Genomic DNA, 13,640 nt, shown 5'->3' with positions numbered 1-13,640 from the left:
TCATTATGAGAAAAAAAAAATGTGGGTACAGTAAAGCTGAAATGTATTAAATTCTCTCTGTCATCAGAAGGTGGGAGATAAATTTCTGTATAAGGTGTACAAAGCAGAGGTTTTTTTACTTGGAGAATCTGTAAAAGCAAACCTTCTGACATAATCAAGTCTGTCATGGATTTATACTTTTCATCTTCACAACTGAGACCTAAACAAATCTATCAAGAGTTCCACCTATTCTCTAGTTTCTACCTTTGTAGCTAAATTCTTTATACACAGTTTAATTTTTTTTTAGTCTTCTTTTATCTATCAATCTACATTTGCCATATCTCTGAAGGACATTTTATTTTTTTTCTGTTGACTATGTAAGATAACAACATTGGGGCAAAACTTACTTGTTGTAAAGCAGAAATAATTTACATTAATCAAGCCATATTAGAGGTCAAGTTGATTATTTATATGGTTTGCTAGTGATACTTCTGTGTTATAGGGGATCTCTTCTTTTTACAATGCTAGTTTGGCAGTAAGAATGAAAGCTGAGGTGTTCTGTCCTGGATGAGCTGCGAATGAGAACCTATAACACAACAGAGGTATCTTTGAAGCTTGATACACATAGGAACAGAAACATAACCTGTAGATAAAGGGAGTACAATATAACATTTTTCTTCTTCTTGATTTAACACAAACATGAAACAGCCAATGATTTGGCATGATGAAATCATCATTCATCAATATTTTTTAGAGATACTGTATCAGCTGCTAAAAAAAATTAACAATGAAACAAGATACTGAAAGAGCGGTTCAGGTTTTTTATAGCAGAAAATAAATAGCAGGTAGAATAGTCAACACCTTTCATTATATGTCAGTCAGTCAACACCTACATTATAAAGATAGCATGATAGGTCATTATCTTGGCAAAATAAAGTCCAGTGTCAGTAAAGTTTCTATTTGCAAAAAAAAGAAGCGTATTTTTTTCTTACTGTTGTTGCGGTGATATTTTTATCTGTTTTCCTCACATAAAAGATATCATTTGAATTTCCTTGATCCAAAAGCTAATTAGTTGAATATTATCTAGCATTTTACAGTGAATTTTACTTATCTCCTGTCTACCTTTGTCAGCTTTGCCAAATATTTCCTCAAAGGGCTAGGGGGTTTTCCATTCATAAATCTCCTGAAATCTGCAGGGTCCAAACTTCTGTCATTTTTTGCATAAACAAAGTGATTTTAACAAGTCAATGGACAAAGGCCAGTGTTTTCAGTGATTCTGTTAGGATGAAGTCCTGAAGTGTTGATGCCTTGTTATTAGTATCTTGTTTCCCAGGCAGATATTTGCATGCCACAGTAATTCGACATAGCACAAAATGAGTAAAGCAGAGACTCAGAATAGATATCATCAAGGCTATAAATTTACAGAGAATTCAAAACATTAAACACAGTGAGCGAATATTTACTCTCTCACAAAGAATGATTTCTAAACTGTGACAGTAGGTTCATTAATTAGTCCAGGGACTAATACTATTTGACTAATTTATAATATTTTTGGAAAATGGTATCAATACTAATTTAATGGTACTGTGAGAAGATAAACACTATCATTTGAAATGTAAACTGCTTTTAGATCAGATCCATTAAGCACAAAGTTCAGCTCAGTCTGAATATGTCTCCACTGTGTAGGGTAAAACGCTTGACGAAATGTAAGGGGTTGGTGGGGATTTTTTCATTTTTGTTTAATTTTTCTGTATTCTTGTTTTTTACCAGGTATTTCAGTAGTTACTCAGATTGTGGCAGGTCTGTTGTGTAATAACATCCCTTATTAATCTGAGAAAGTTGTGTAAAAGATATATATTTTGTCTTATTAATATAGCCCAGAAAAATAGTGACATGTTTCAGAAGTGGCAATTTACTCTCTGAACAAGCATCACGTCACAGTTAATGAAGTTTGTATGGAGTATTTCAAGTACTGTAAGACAGCAATAAAATTTAGAATGTAATTTATATTGGAAAGTTTATCTCAATTTTTTGGTGACAGTATCCACTAAGTCAAATGTAGCTCTAATGAGGAAGCAATATTCCTTTTGGAAAGCACTTCAGAAATTAAATTAGCAGGCCCTTGCAGAATGGTACTTGACTAGGTAGGCTTACTGAAGCTTTGGGAGCGCAAAGAGCACTAGGTAACATTCTGTGCTGATGGTGCTTTCCTCCATTTCTGATATATTGGAGACTGAACAAATTGCATTCCAGAGTAATTTAAAACTCTCTCCATTGTATGCTCCTGGGAAGCTGATCTTGCATGGCAAGAAACCTGAGTTGGGACCCTGCAATTCATTACAAAAGCAGTAGATCATTTGCACTTATTCTGGAAAAAGTGATGGTGGCAGAATTTGTCCCTCAGGTGCATCGGAGGGACAGTACATCTGCAGACATGGGTGACAGGAGCTACCGTAGTGCAGAGAACTGAGGAACAAAGGACAAGCTGAGCCCTCCAGCTGCACTGGCTGTCCCTTATCAGCATCTCTCTATACTTTCCCTCAGCACTGCTTGAATGAAGTTCCCATATTCTGTGAAATTACTTCCTATAAAGCGTGGGTTTAGCAGAAAAGCATCTGTGTGTATAAACTTCAGACTGATAGATTCCAAACAATATATCCACATTTTTTTGGAGCAGGCTGACAACTCTTCCAAAGGATTCGAAGCAGCACCTTTATGTTATCTTACTCATTCTTCGGCAAAACCACATCATAGATTTGATCTTACTTTCCTTGTTCTTTGAACCTTGATCCGTTTATATCTAGTAATTGCTTTTAAATTAGAATACATTTAAAAATGTGTAATTCTGACTTTGTATAAAGAGGACTTATCTCTCTGGGTCTAAAATTTCAGGACAAATTAATATAATCCATATCTGCATAGCTTATCTGGTGCATTGCTGTAGCAAATTAATTTCTAGTATGAAGCAATCCTTTTAAAGAGCAGCCTTAAGTCATTTGTCTTGTATGATTAGCATTTCCAGCTTAGTTGATTTATATCAAAACCAATTTTAGTTAGCTGACAATACAAATGTTTCGTGCCAAGTTAACAGGTACCTAATATACTATTATAATTGCATGTCCAATGAACTAATATGTATTTATCACTTGATGTTCATGTTCAAATGCAAATTACTATTTATAAATGCATAATCTGAATGATTATTAAACATCAAGAGCATATCTTAAAGTAAGCATATTCTTTCTGTTTCTATTTAGTCATCTGTGACTCTTTGGAAGATCATGTTTATGGAGTTGGGATCAGGTGCCCCTTGGGCTACTTCCCATGTGGTAATATCACTAAGTGTTTGCCCCAACAGCTTCACTGTAATGGTGAGGATGACTGCGGGAATCAGGCCGATGAAGACAACTGTGGTACGTGGCTGAGACCTTTCTTTGTGTCTAACACCTGAAACCCATGCACTGCTCAAACTAATTTGAGAGCTGCACAGCGTTATGAATAGGAAAGTTAAATGTTTTGCAGAGGATACAGCAGGTATTTGATTTAGATAATAAAGCCACCTAACAAACCAGTTGCTAGGAAGGAAGGACCACATTTTTGTTTGTGTATGGTATCGATTTATCCCATATTTATCCCTGTTTTGAACTTATTCACCTGTGTAATTTTGGTGTGTACAAGTGGACATACATGATCTAGAAAAGACCTGTGCTGAGGAAAGGTGGACGTATGAACTAACAGAGTTTCTATTGAGCTTAATGTGAGTTTTAAAGCTGCTTGGGAAATGTAATTTAGAAAATTTTTCAGAAATCTTTTATGTCCTAACTCAGGAAAAAAAAAATAACTGTATGAGTGTGCTGTATGAGCTGTACTGCTACTAGACTTCATGGTTTGGAAATGTCGAAGTCTGAGGAAATGCACACCATCAGGCTCCACTCTCTGCTGCTGTCATCCTTGGCACTCGTGGCCCCACCAGCTGGTAGCTGTGAACTTGACTTGGTTCACAAGCTTTAGTCCAGCTGCAAACTGAGTAGGGCGAGGGCATGGGCTCTGCACTGGCTCTTACTTGTCCATGCTGCCGATTTGTGAGCGTGGCCCTGGCACAGCTTAGCCTGTGCTGAGCAGCGTCTCTCATGCTGCCTGGGCACAGCTCGGAGGGTGGCACAGACCTGAGGTACTTTGGGAAAGGCCTCCCTGGATTTTGTGAGAAGAGAGCTTAGCCATATGGTTGAAAGCTATCACCACAGGGAGAGAAAAGCAACGTTTGCACATTTTATTTACTAGTATTGTCAGCTTACTAACAGCCTGGATAGTTCCAGAGCTACTGATCCATGGCACCTGGGGAAACTAGACTTCCTGTTTCTTAGTAGTTTGCCTGTAGCCATGCAGGGCAGCCAGAGGTATGGAGCCCTGCCTCACACGCTGCCTCCAGTGAGACTTTCAAGCTATGTAGACTAAAATAAATTTTCTGAACAAATTTCAAACAAAATATGGTAAAGGCATTTTTCAAAACTGTTCTCAGCAAAGTCAATTATGTTTTGAAAATAGTTGCTCTCGCTGTATAGATGTGAAGCTGATTTTTGTACATATTGCAGTATCTTATTCTTATGTCCATCAATTTTCAGCATCTTACTTCGTATGAAAGTCACTTTTAATTAGAATCCCATATAACGGACCTGCAGCTTTTCCCCGTTTTATGTCATTTGCTTGTGCCATAAACATAATTTCCATTGACAGTAATCAAAATCCTCTTGTTATGTTATTCTTCTGTAATTATCTTGCCCTTTGGTGGCAGAAATTTCTGACAGTGGTCCTCTCTCATGCTTAAGTGCAAGCACCATAAACAGTTGTTTTATCCATGTTTCATTTCTAGTACTAGAAAGTCTAACGTACAAGGACTTGCTGAAAATGTGCAGCTTGATCAAATGGTGATTGGAATTTACACAGTTTCATGATGGGATGTACAAGACAGTATAGCCTGCAAGACGATTCAGCTGTGATATTAAAACCTCTTCTGGGTATAGTGATTCAAGAATGAGCTGGCTTCAATTTCTGAAAGCCTAAACTACAAAAGATCAAGAGTCGTTGTATTGACTTACTGGGAGAACTACACTGTTAGTGTTTTTCTCATATCTTGTTAGTGTTTTTCTCATATTCTCATTCAGCAATGCATGCTGTGTGTAACGCATTAAGGTCACATTCAGCAGTAATGTTTTCTCAAATACTGGTATTGCAGTCAAACTTCATTGTTTGAATAAAGGAAGAGTTGCTTCCTTGCCTGAGAATATGAATGCCCTGGTGAGATTTTCTGCAATGTCCCTACATGGTAGTCAGTGTGAGGCATTTCAGGGGACAGGTCCGTTTTGTGACTATTCGTCTTGCTTAAAATCCAATAAAAGAAGCCTCATCGATTATCTCCTAAGACAAACTACCTGGCTATTTTTTCTGCTGCAGTTTCCCAGGGCCACTTAGTATGCCTGCCTTATGTCAGCAGTCATATTTGGTTCCTTCTAACCATTTTTTTTAAATTTATAACTAGTTTTCAGTTGAAGTCATTGCTCCTGGTTACAGAAAAACAATTCAAAGTTATATTATTCCAGTGTAGTAATTGTTTCATGCAATACCATTGGAAATTTTAATCTTAACCACAAGGTAATCTAATTATTTCAACTTTTAAATTCTCACACATTTTCACCTTGCATAAATTTGAACTTGGAGGTGGCCAGTCTACAACATTCAACCCAACAGGTGTGGGGAGGGAAAAAATCAGTGTCAACCACAAAAGGAATTCAGAATTGTATTTATTTATTTATTAATGTTTGTGTCTCAAACACAGTTAGGTAAAGCAGCTGGTTTACTAATTTTTTTTATTTTTTTTTAGGAAGGAAGGAAGGAAGGAAGGAAGGAAGGAAGGAAGGAAGGAAGGAAGGAAGGAAGGAAGGAAGGAAGGAAGGAAGGAAGGAAGGAAGGAAGGAAGGAAGGAAGGAAGGAAGGAAGGAAGGAAGGAAGGAAGGAAGGAAGGAAGGAAGGAAGGAAGGAAGGAAGGAAGGAAGGAAGGAAGGAAGGGCATGTTCAATACAAGCCTCTAAGTGTGTTGAATATTAACAGCAACCGCAGTTACTGAAATTAGCACTTTTAAGAAACATCAGTGAACAAAACAAGCAGAGAAGCAACTAGCACAAAAAGCATAAAAGATCTTCCAAGAAAGTTGCTTTATAAAAGTGTTTTAAGGTCCTTGAAACAAAAAGGCATCAATGCAGAAGAGATTAATACAATAGGAGTCTCTGAAAACACTGAAACTACTCACTCCAACCATCTTGTAGCAATTCTGTCCCTGTCTCTTTTAATGAGTGAAGTTCTCTCATTCCCCACTTAACTCCTATTGTGATATTTATTGTTGTAATCTTTTAGATGATTTGCAGTATTAGGCATGTTAATGCACTGCGTGCCTGGTAACAGCGCAACATGATTGTGTATTTTTTTCAAACTAAACAAAATCTCACTGAGAGATATGTTTTCAGACATGTTGCCATCACTGTTCACATCCAACCCAGGCACATAAAGATTGGCTTCATGGTGCCTTCTTCAAATCTGCTTCCTCCTTCACTTCCATCATGCTTTCCATGTTGAAATAATAAACATAAAACTAAGGTCTGCAGCTAAATTTTATGTGACTGAGACTGAAAATTTGTTTTTCCTGGGTGATCTTCTAAGATCTTTGGTGCAAGTGACCCTAGTATTCCAGCCGTTCTGCTGGATAGTCAGCATGATTTGTTCATCCTAACAGCAAATTAGCTGTGATGTTGGTATGATGCCAGCTCTTGGGGAGAAGCCTCCCAGTAAATTGCATGGTATCGTACCTCAAGTTTCTTGTTCCAAAACCACCCACCTGCTCTTGAATTTAGTTTGATACAAAGCTGTAAATGGAGAAATATAGAAACATAATCAGATCTCAAAAGGTAGTGAGCTTTTCTCCTCTCAGGGAGAACTCTGGACTTTACATCCTACCTGGCCAATTTGAAAACATATTTTACAATATGTCTTGAAGTCTAAGATTAAGCCCTATGCTGCTTTGTCTCTGACCCATTTGGCACTGTAGGTCAGCACCCTGTAGTTGCAAGTTCTGAAAATCCCTTGAACGTAAAGTACAGGTGCACTGATTTCTTTATAAATAGTCCTCCTTTCAGATTTTAAAGTTATTCCTAACTTCCATTAGGGTTTGATAGTACTCAAACATGCAGGCAAAAACCTAATGTAGCTCTTGGATTTATGATGTTTTGTTCTAATTTAAAATGCAAACAATAATAGTGACGTGAAATCTTCAGTCATGCTACCTGCGTTTTCGACCACAAACATGTCTTTTAAAGCAAGGCTGAGGCTGGTGAAAACTGACCTGGACTAACTCCACTAAAATCAGTGGAAAGGCTCCTGGTGTCTTCAGTGACCAAAGAATCATAGTTTACCAAAATTAAGAAACTAATGAAAATCTCAGATGCTTAAAAAAAACCCCAGTCTTTGTGACTGTCACCATTTGATTGCAGGGCGACAATAAACTGTGGCAGATGCTTTGTCAACCCCCTCCCATCTTCCCCCCCTCACCCCCCACTCCCCACTAAGGAAAGGCAATAGGAGGGCAAAGAGAGGCAAAGAGAGAGAGGACTTGGAAGTTGGAAAAAGTTAAAAATGTTTTACTAATACTACTAATAAAATAGAGAAAATAATGCAAAATAAACAAAACCAATCTTGAATTTCCCAGCTCTGCACTGCTCCAACAGCCACAGGGCAGGCACTCGCAAGTCCTGGGTTGGATGCCACAGCAAACTGGAACTGGATTCAGGGATGCAGGATCTGTCACCAGGCCTCAGATCACAGCAACGGCAGACAGGGTCCTCTCCAGATGCCGACCTTAGTCAAAGAGAGCATGAGACCCTCGTGGTCGCCCACTTTTATATGGTGTTATGACGTGGATGGAATGGAATACTTAGTTGGTTAGTTTTAGTCACCTGTTCAGTTCGTTCTCCTTGCTTACAGGACATGCATTCTTATCAGCGACCTTGCATTCCATCGCTATGTCTGGAAAAACATGTATCCAACTTCAGAAAAGTGCAGTTACTAAGAAGAAATTAGCTAAAAGAAAAATTCACTAGAAGAGAAACTTGTCTTGTTTTTAACAAAACCAGGACAGTGACTCATATGGCAGCCTTCCTCAATAGTACTGGATAACACTGTTTGTGAGCATTGTGCTAGCAGTGATTTTTTTTTTAGTGGTTTGGGTTTTTTTTTCCCCTAGATGAGATGAAGAAATCTAGGCTGTGACCTCCTGCAAATTGTCGCAGAAACGGGAGATACAGTATCTTCCCATGCAGTCTGTATACAAAACTCTCATGAGTAAATGCCTTGATTCTTCTTTTCTTAAACTTAATTGGGAATTGAGTAGATACAGTTTATAATTTGTTTAGAATTAGGGTCACTGCCATTTCACACTACTGAATAGCTCTCATGCTTCTTTTCAAAACTGGTTGTTGAAATAGGTTCTTCATTTATTACTAGTAAATCTCTAGAGGAAATAGTTATGTGCAAATAACATGTATAAGTCATATTTAGAATAAAATTACGGTGATGTAAGAATTGTTTAAAATGCAAAAAACATAATTCTTATTAATTTCAAAACTGAAATCATGTACATTGGGCCTAACGTGTTGCACCTCTGTAGACTGGATTGTTTCACTGTGAATGGGGCATTGAAAAAAAAACCACAACTACTGTTACATATTTGTCTACCACTCTACATACTAGCAATAATAAAAGGGGAATGGAAGGAACCCATGTTAGAGTGCTTCTTTTTTTTTTTTCACAAGCAGGGTCTTTAATTATGTAGAGTAGTTAATGGAACAAAGTAGTCTGAGCTATTTTGAGAGCACAAGTTTCCTCAGTGTTTAGAAATTTGGCTTCTGGACAATTTTGCTGATAGTTCTGCAAAATTTTTTTTGGCAGTTAAGCAATGGTTGTAGTGTGTCTGCATTTGTTTTTTAATCACAGTGTCATAGCCACATTTTTCCAGTCCAGTGAAGCAAGAACAGGCTGGCAGATTTAATTTAAGATGTTTCTGACTCTCTGGAGGAGTTCTTTACTAGCTAAATATATTTACTATTGTGTTGTTCCCAGGCCTAAGAGGTCTCTGAACAAAAGGCAGCATTCTTCTCCCCAGTTGCAAAGTTCATTTTTAGATGTTTGTTAAGGTCTGTCTAGCTCATAGACTGGAAATCACAGACACAGGTTTCTAGCAAAACAGGGCAGGGAGCGGCTGTTTGAAGTCCTGCACCTGTTTAACTCTAAAAGCAAAGGCCTCGTCTGTTACTGTGTGACAGGCAGTCATCCAGTGACTGGCATGCCTTATTTAATAAATTATACCATACTGTCTCTTTTTTAAAAGGACCTATAAAATTCAACAGGATGAAAGTAATATTAATCTATATAGATGTCGTTCTGTCTTCATATGTGTTTCTTTGAAGGTCTATAAGCTTACAGAGAATTACTGCAGTTCTGTAGATTCATTAAATCACCTTCCAGGTTTCCATAGCAGAATCGAAATTTCTATGAGATGTTTCAAAACAACTATACAAAAGATGTATGCTTTAATATTACAAGATTACTCATAAGGGATGAGACATTTCAGAGGGTCTGAATTTCCCTTTTTTGCCTGACCACATTGCAGAGGATCTTGACAACTTCTATTTCAAATTAATACTAATAATGAATAATGTTATAGTTAGTCTCATCTTTTCCTGGCATGGCATTTTTTCCATCATACTTAAAGTGTGAGATTTAAATATATGAGACACCACTCCATTTTGAGGCCTAGACAGTAAATTCTGTTTATGATGTGAAAAGAGAACACTTGGAAGTCAGTGGCATGCTTAATGTGTAGCAAATATTTGACAAAGGATCAAATTTTCAATCTCTACATGGAAATTTTTTTGTATATGGCCAAATTTAATTTTTGCTGCCATTGCCATTCATCCACAGTATATAGCACTGAAGTAATCAGGATGCCCAAATATCAACAAATGGAATAGCTTTGCTGAAGTCCTAGAGGCTATTAGCTATTATGCTACAGAGGCTAAGAGCTATTCATGCTATTAGCTCATTTTAATTTATTCTGCCACATTTATTTTTAAAATTGTAATGCTTCAAGAAAAACAGCAGATAAAACTGGATTAATCTATAAAGATTAAAAGTATTGTTATATAAACTGGAAAATTCCCCTATGCAAGTGCTTCACAGGAATGAAGATCCACTATCGAGAAGACATCTTCTGGAAATTTGAGACTGCCTGTTTTCTTAAAAGTTGTACTGCATTAATTAAGTTGTTTTACAATCAAGAATAAACTTGTGTTTGCACGTGATCTAGCTCATCCAGAAAAATGTAAACCTTATTTGAATTGATTTAATTCCTGTCTGTTTTTCTGTGATTGCATTGTCACATAGAGGTAGGCAAGCTACATTTCAATGAATCAGCAGGTACAGGATGCAGTCAATGTGCAGTGGCACACAGCTTGGTGTGAGGTAAATCGCCTTTCCCTTGACTGGTAGGCATCCAGTTTTAGGTTCTTCAGTTTTTCCCACTTGGGTATGTGAATTGAGGCTGTGGAATTTATTCCCAGAGTTGAATGCTACAGGCACTGTAACACTACACTTCATAAAATCTAAGTTTGGTTTTGGTCTCACTGTAAGTTATTAGACTGTATCAGTATGCCCCAACACTATGGAAAACAGCAATTATATTCCTTCGTCTCTAAACACTTTAAAGGAATTGCTTCTTGTCTGAAGGACACAGGTTTTCCTTGTACTGAAATATGTCTTTGTGAAAAGCCTAAAGTTGTTTCTTGCAGCAAGAGAAAGTATATTCGAACTACTGGCAGAAAGAAATAAGTCTACGGGTTATGACCACCAACAGCAAAGGGAAAATCAAAGGGTGACACAGTGTCTCCTTAGAGTGCTTATGCATTTAACTGATAGCATTTCTCTGCATAATAACCCATGACAACATGGCCAAGAGAAGGGGAAAGTTGTATAAATAACATCCTTTTCAGAAGTTCCAACCTAAATAAAATATGTACATTAAATTAAATAAAGCTGATATTTTCTTGGATCTGTCACTGAACAGATTATTCATGTCTGTAGTTTGTCAGGATTAATATACTTTTTCTCATTCTCTTTCCCATCAGAAATACGGTAATTGACAATTTTTAGCAAGAACAGTATTTTAATCCAGTGGGCAGATAAATCCTGTTTACAATTACTTATTTCACTTATCCCATGTATGTAAATACTTGCTGATGCCTTGTTTTCTCAGATCTCATTTTTACAGAAGTGCAGCCAACATAATCTGTTTTAGAACTGGCTCAGGAAAAAGTAATTTTTCATCTGAGCTGTACTCCCCCAAGTGATAGATTTGGGATTTCAAGACCAGTATTATTAGCATTAATTTCTTAAAGCATTTGGAGAACCTCATCTTGACAGAGGTACACAGGTCACAAACCTACCATATGAACTTCAAATGATCACAAAGTGATTTACAGTTCTGGGATTGAGTGCTTCACCAAACAGTTGCACTAATTATTTGCACAATACTTTCTTCTGGGATTTGACAAAACAGTTTGTATAAAACTAAAGACTGCCCCAGGTTTGGGCACAAAACTTGGCTCAAAGCAAACTTTTCTGAAGGTCAGAAAACTTTGAATAACTTGTTTTGTTATATTCGGATACGCCTTTGTGTTTCTAGTAGAAGGCAGGAAAACCAGTGCCATGAGAAAAGCCTGTTATTTCAAATGAACTGACCAGAAACTTCAGACAACTGGAATGCTTCCAGTACAAAATTATTTATCTTCTCCTTTCTCTGTCCTTTTTTCCCCCTCATTTATGGCCACCCAAAAATACACAGCTGCCTCGCAACTTCCTGGAAAACTCTGAAGAACTTCCCCTTTGCGGTGACCTGGTCCCTCCTTCCCATCAGTATAGGAGGCACTGCTCATCCTTTTTCTCTGCAGATGTGAACTACAGTGATGGTCACCTCTTGTACGTGCTTTGTCACATGGCAAAGCATTTTAAAAATACTACGAGGTGGAATGAAATCTCCTCTATCCACTCCATTGTCAGAGGGAGGGAAATGCAGAAAAACGATACTTTATATGTTCTTTGGCTCACGGAAGGATTAGAATTTATGGCTTTTAACTATATATTCAGAATCTGTGGTTAGTTTTCCAAAATTTTCTATGAATGTAATTACAAATTAAGAAGTCCACAAATATTTTGAGACTGAATTCCTGACTGCAAAATATTTATTTTGTACAATTATACTCCAAGAATAATCTCATTTTTAGCATATCTTTACAAATTTATGTTTAAAAATCCACACTGAAAGATTCCTTTCTCCTTAAATCTTCTTTCTGCTACATGCATTGTATTCCCACCAGTTTCTTCAGATCCCAGTTGCTGGGCCCAGTCTAGCAAATTAAATTCAATGGTTGTGGTCCAGTTACCTATTCAGAAACAGTGATGGGGCAACCCCATTACATCCATAACTACAGAGCAGCAGGTTTATAAGGCTCTCACTGCTTGGCAAATATCTGTTCTCATTGCTACATCAATTACAAGTTCCATGTTGCAGGTAGTCCTGAAACTGAACTTTTGCTGAGCATTTAAAACAGGTGGGAGCAATATTTCTGCAGGCTTGCCAACACCTTTCATTTTGTCTAAAATGCATTAGGCTCTTTATGAATATCAGCTTCATGATCTAAACTGGCAAAATTGCTAACAGATCAGAGCAGACTAGGTGCTCTTGAGGAAGTTAGTAAAATACGCTTAAAAGTCTTCTCTGGGTAGGAAGATGGCATCCTTGCAGAGCATAAATTAATTCACATTGGTTTTCAAGTGAAGTCACTTTTCAAGTCTGTCTTTTCTCTCAATGGAGCAATTTGTGAAGATTTTGAGTTGCTTTGAATTTTTTATTTTTTCTATTTAAGCATAATGAATTAATGCTAGCTAAAAGGTAGTTTGCCTGAAGTTACTTAATCTTTCATAATATCTATTTATCATCATGCATGGCACATCTTTTCAGTTTAGGCAGTGAAGAGGCAGGCACCTCCCAGAACAGCTCCATCTTTAGGCACTCCACAGCCAGGCTTTGGGAAATGCTTTCAAAGTCATTTTCCTACCCAGCTGAGAAAACAACTGTGTTGTAATGTGACATGAAAAATGAGACACTGTTTCAGAATGGGAAAAGTTGCAAAGAAGTCAATGTTGTGTTTTGGTGTTTCTTCTCCCTGTCTATTTTGAAGGCAATAGATATAGTAGTAATGCTTACTTGAACATAAAGATTTATAGAGAAATGTCTGCAAAGAATTGTATTTAAGTATAACTAAACAATTCCCATATGAAATTGCTAGGGAAAGACTGATGCTAGCATATCATAAAAGTGAAACTAAGACTGTAATGACTAGCAAAACAGAGCCATTCTCAGAGTTCTATAAATGTTGTGCGACAGTAGGCATCCTTACAAAGTAATGCTTCCAGTTATCACTGATGCTTTGACTCAACCAGCTGGTGAGTGTAATTCAAAAGAGCATTTCTGCTACTGGGGCATATTCATTAAATGAAATACT

The 13,640-nt window shown here is 37.2% G+C and overlaps 1 protein-coding gene across 3 annotated transcripts in view; it reads left to right on the top strand.

The window, feature by feature from the left end:
• Positions 1-13,640, top strand: part of RXFP1 (relaxin family peptide receptor 1) — a 44,865-nt gene that overhangs the window by 12,025 nt on the left and 19,200 nt on the right. For all 3 annotated transcript variants that reach the window (XM_065837084.2, XM_071807752.1, XM_065837083.2), the window contains exon 2: positions 3,237-3,392. In XM_065837084.2, the coding sequence (XP_065693156.2) occupies positions 3,237-3,392 (156 nt within the window). The remainder of the gene's footprint in view (positions 1-3,236; positions 3,393-13,640) is intronic.

This window comes from Patagioenas fasciata, chromosome 4 (assembly GCF_037038585.1).
Source record: "Patagioenas fasciata isolate bPatFas1 chromosome 4, bPatFas1.hap1, whole genome shotgun sequence".
Lineage (NCBI taxonomy): Eukaryota > Metazoa > Chordata > Aves > Columbiformes > Columbidae > Patagioenas > Patagioenas fasciata.
Note: the sequence above shows the minus strand (reverse complement) of the source record. Positions and strands in the feature narration are given on the sequence as shown.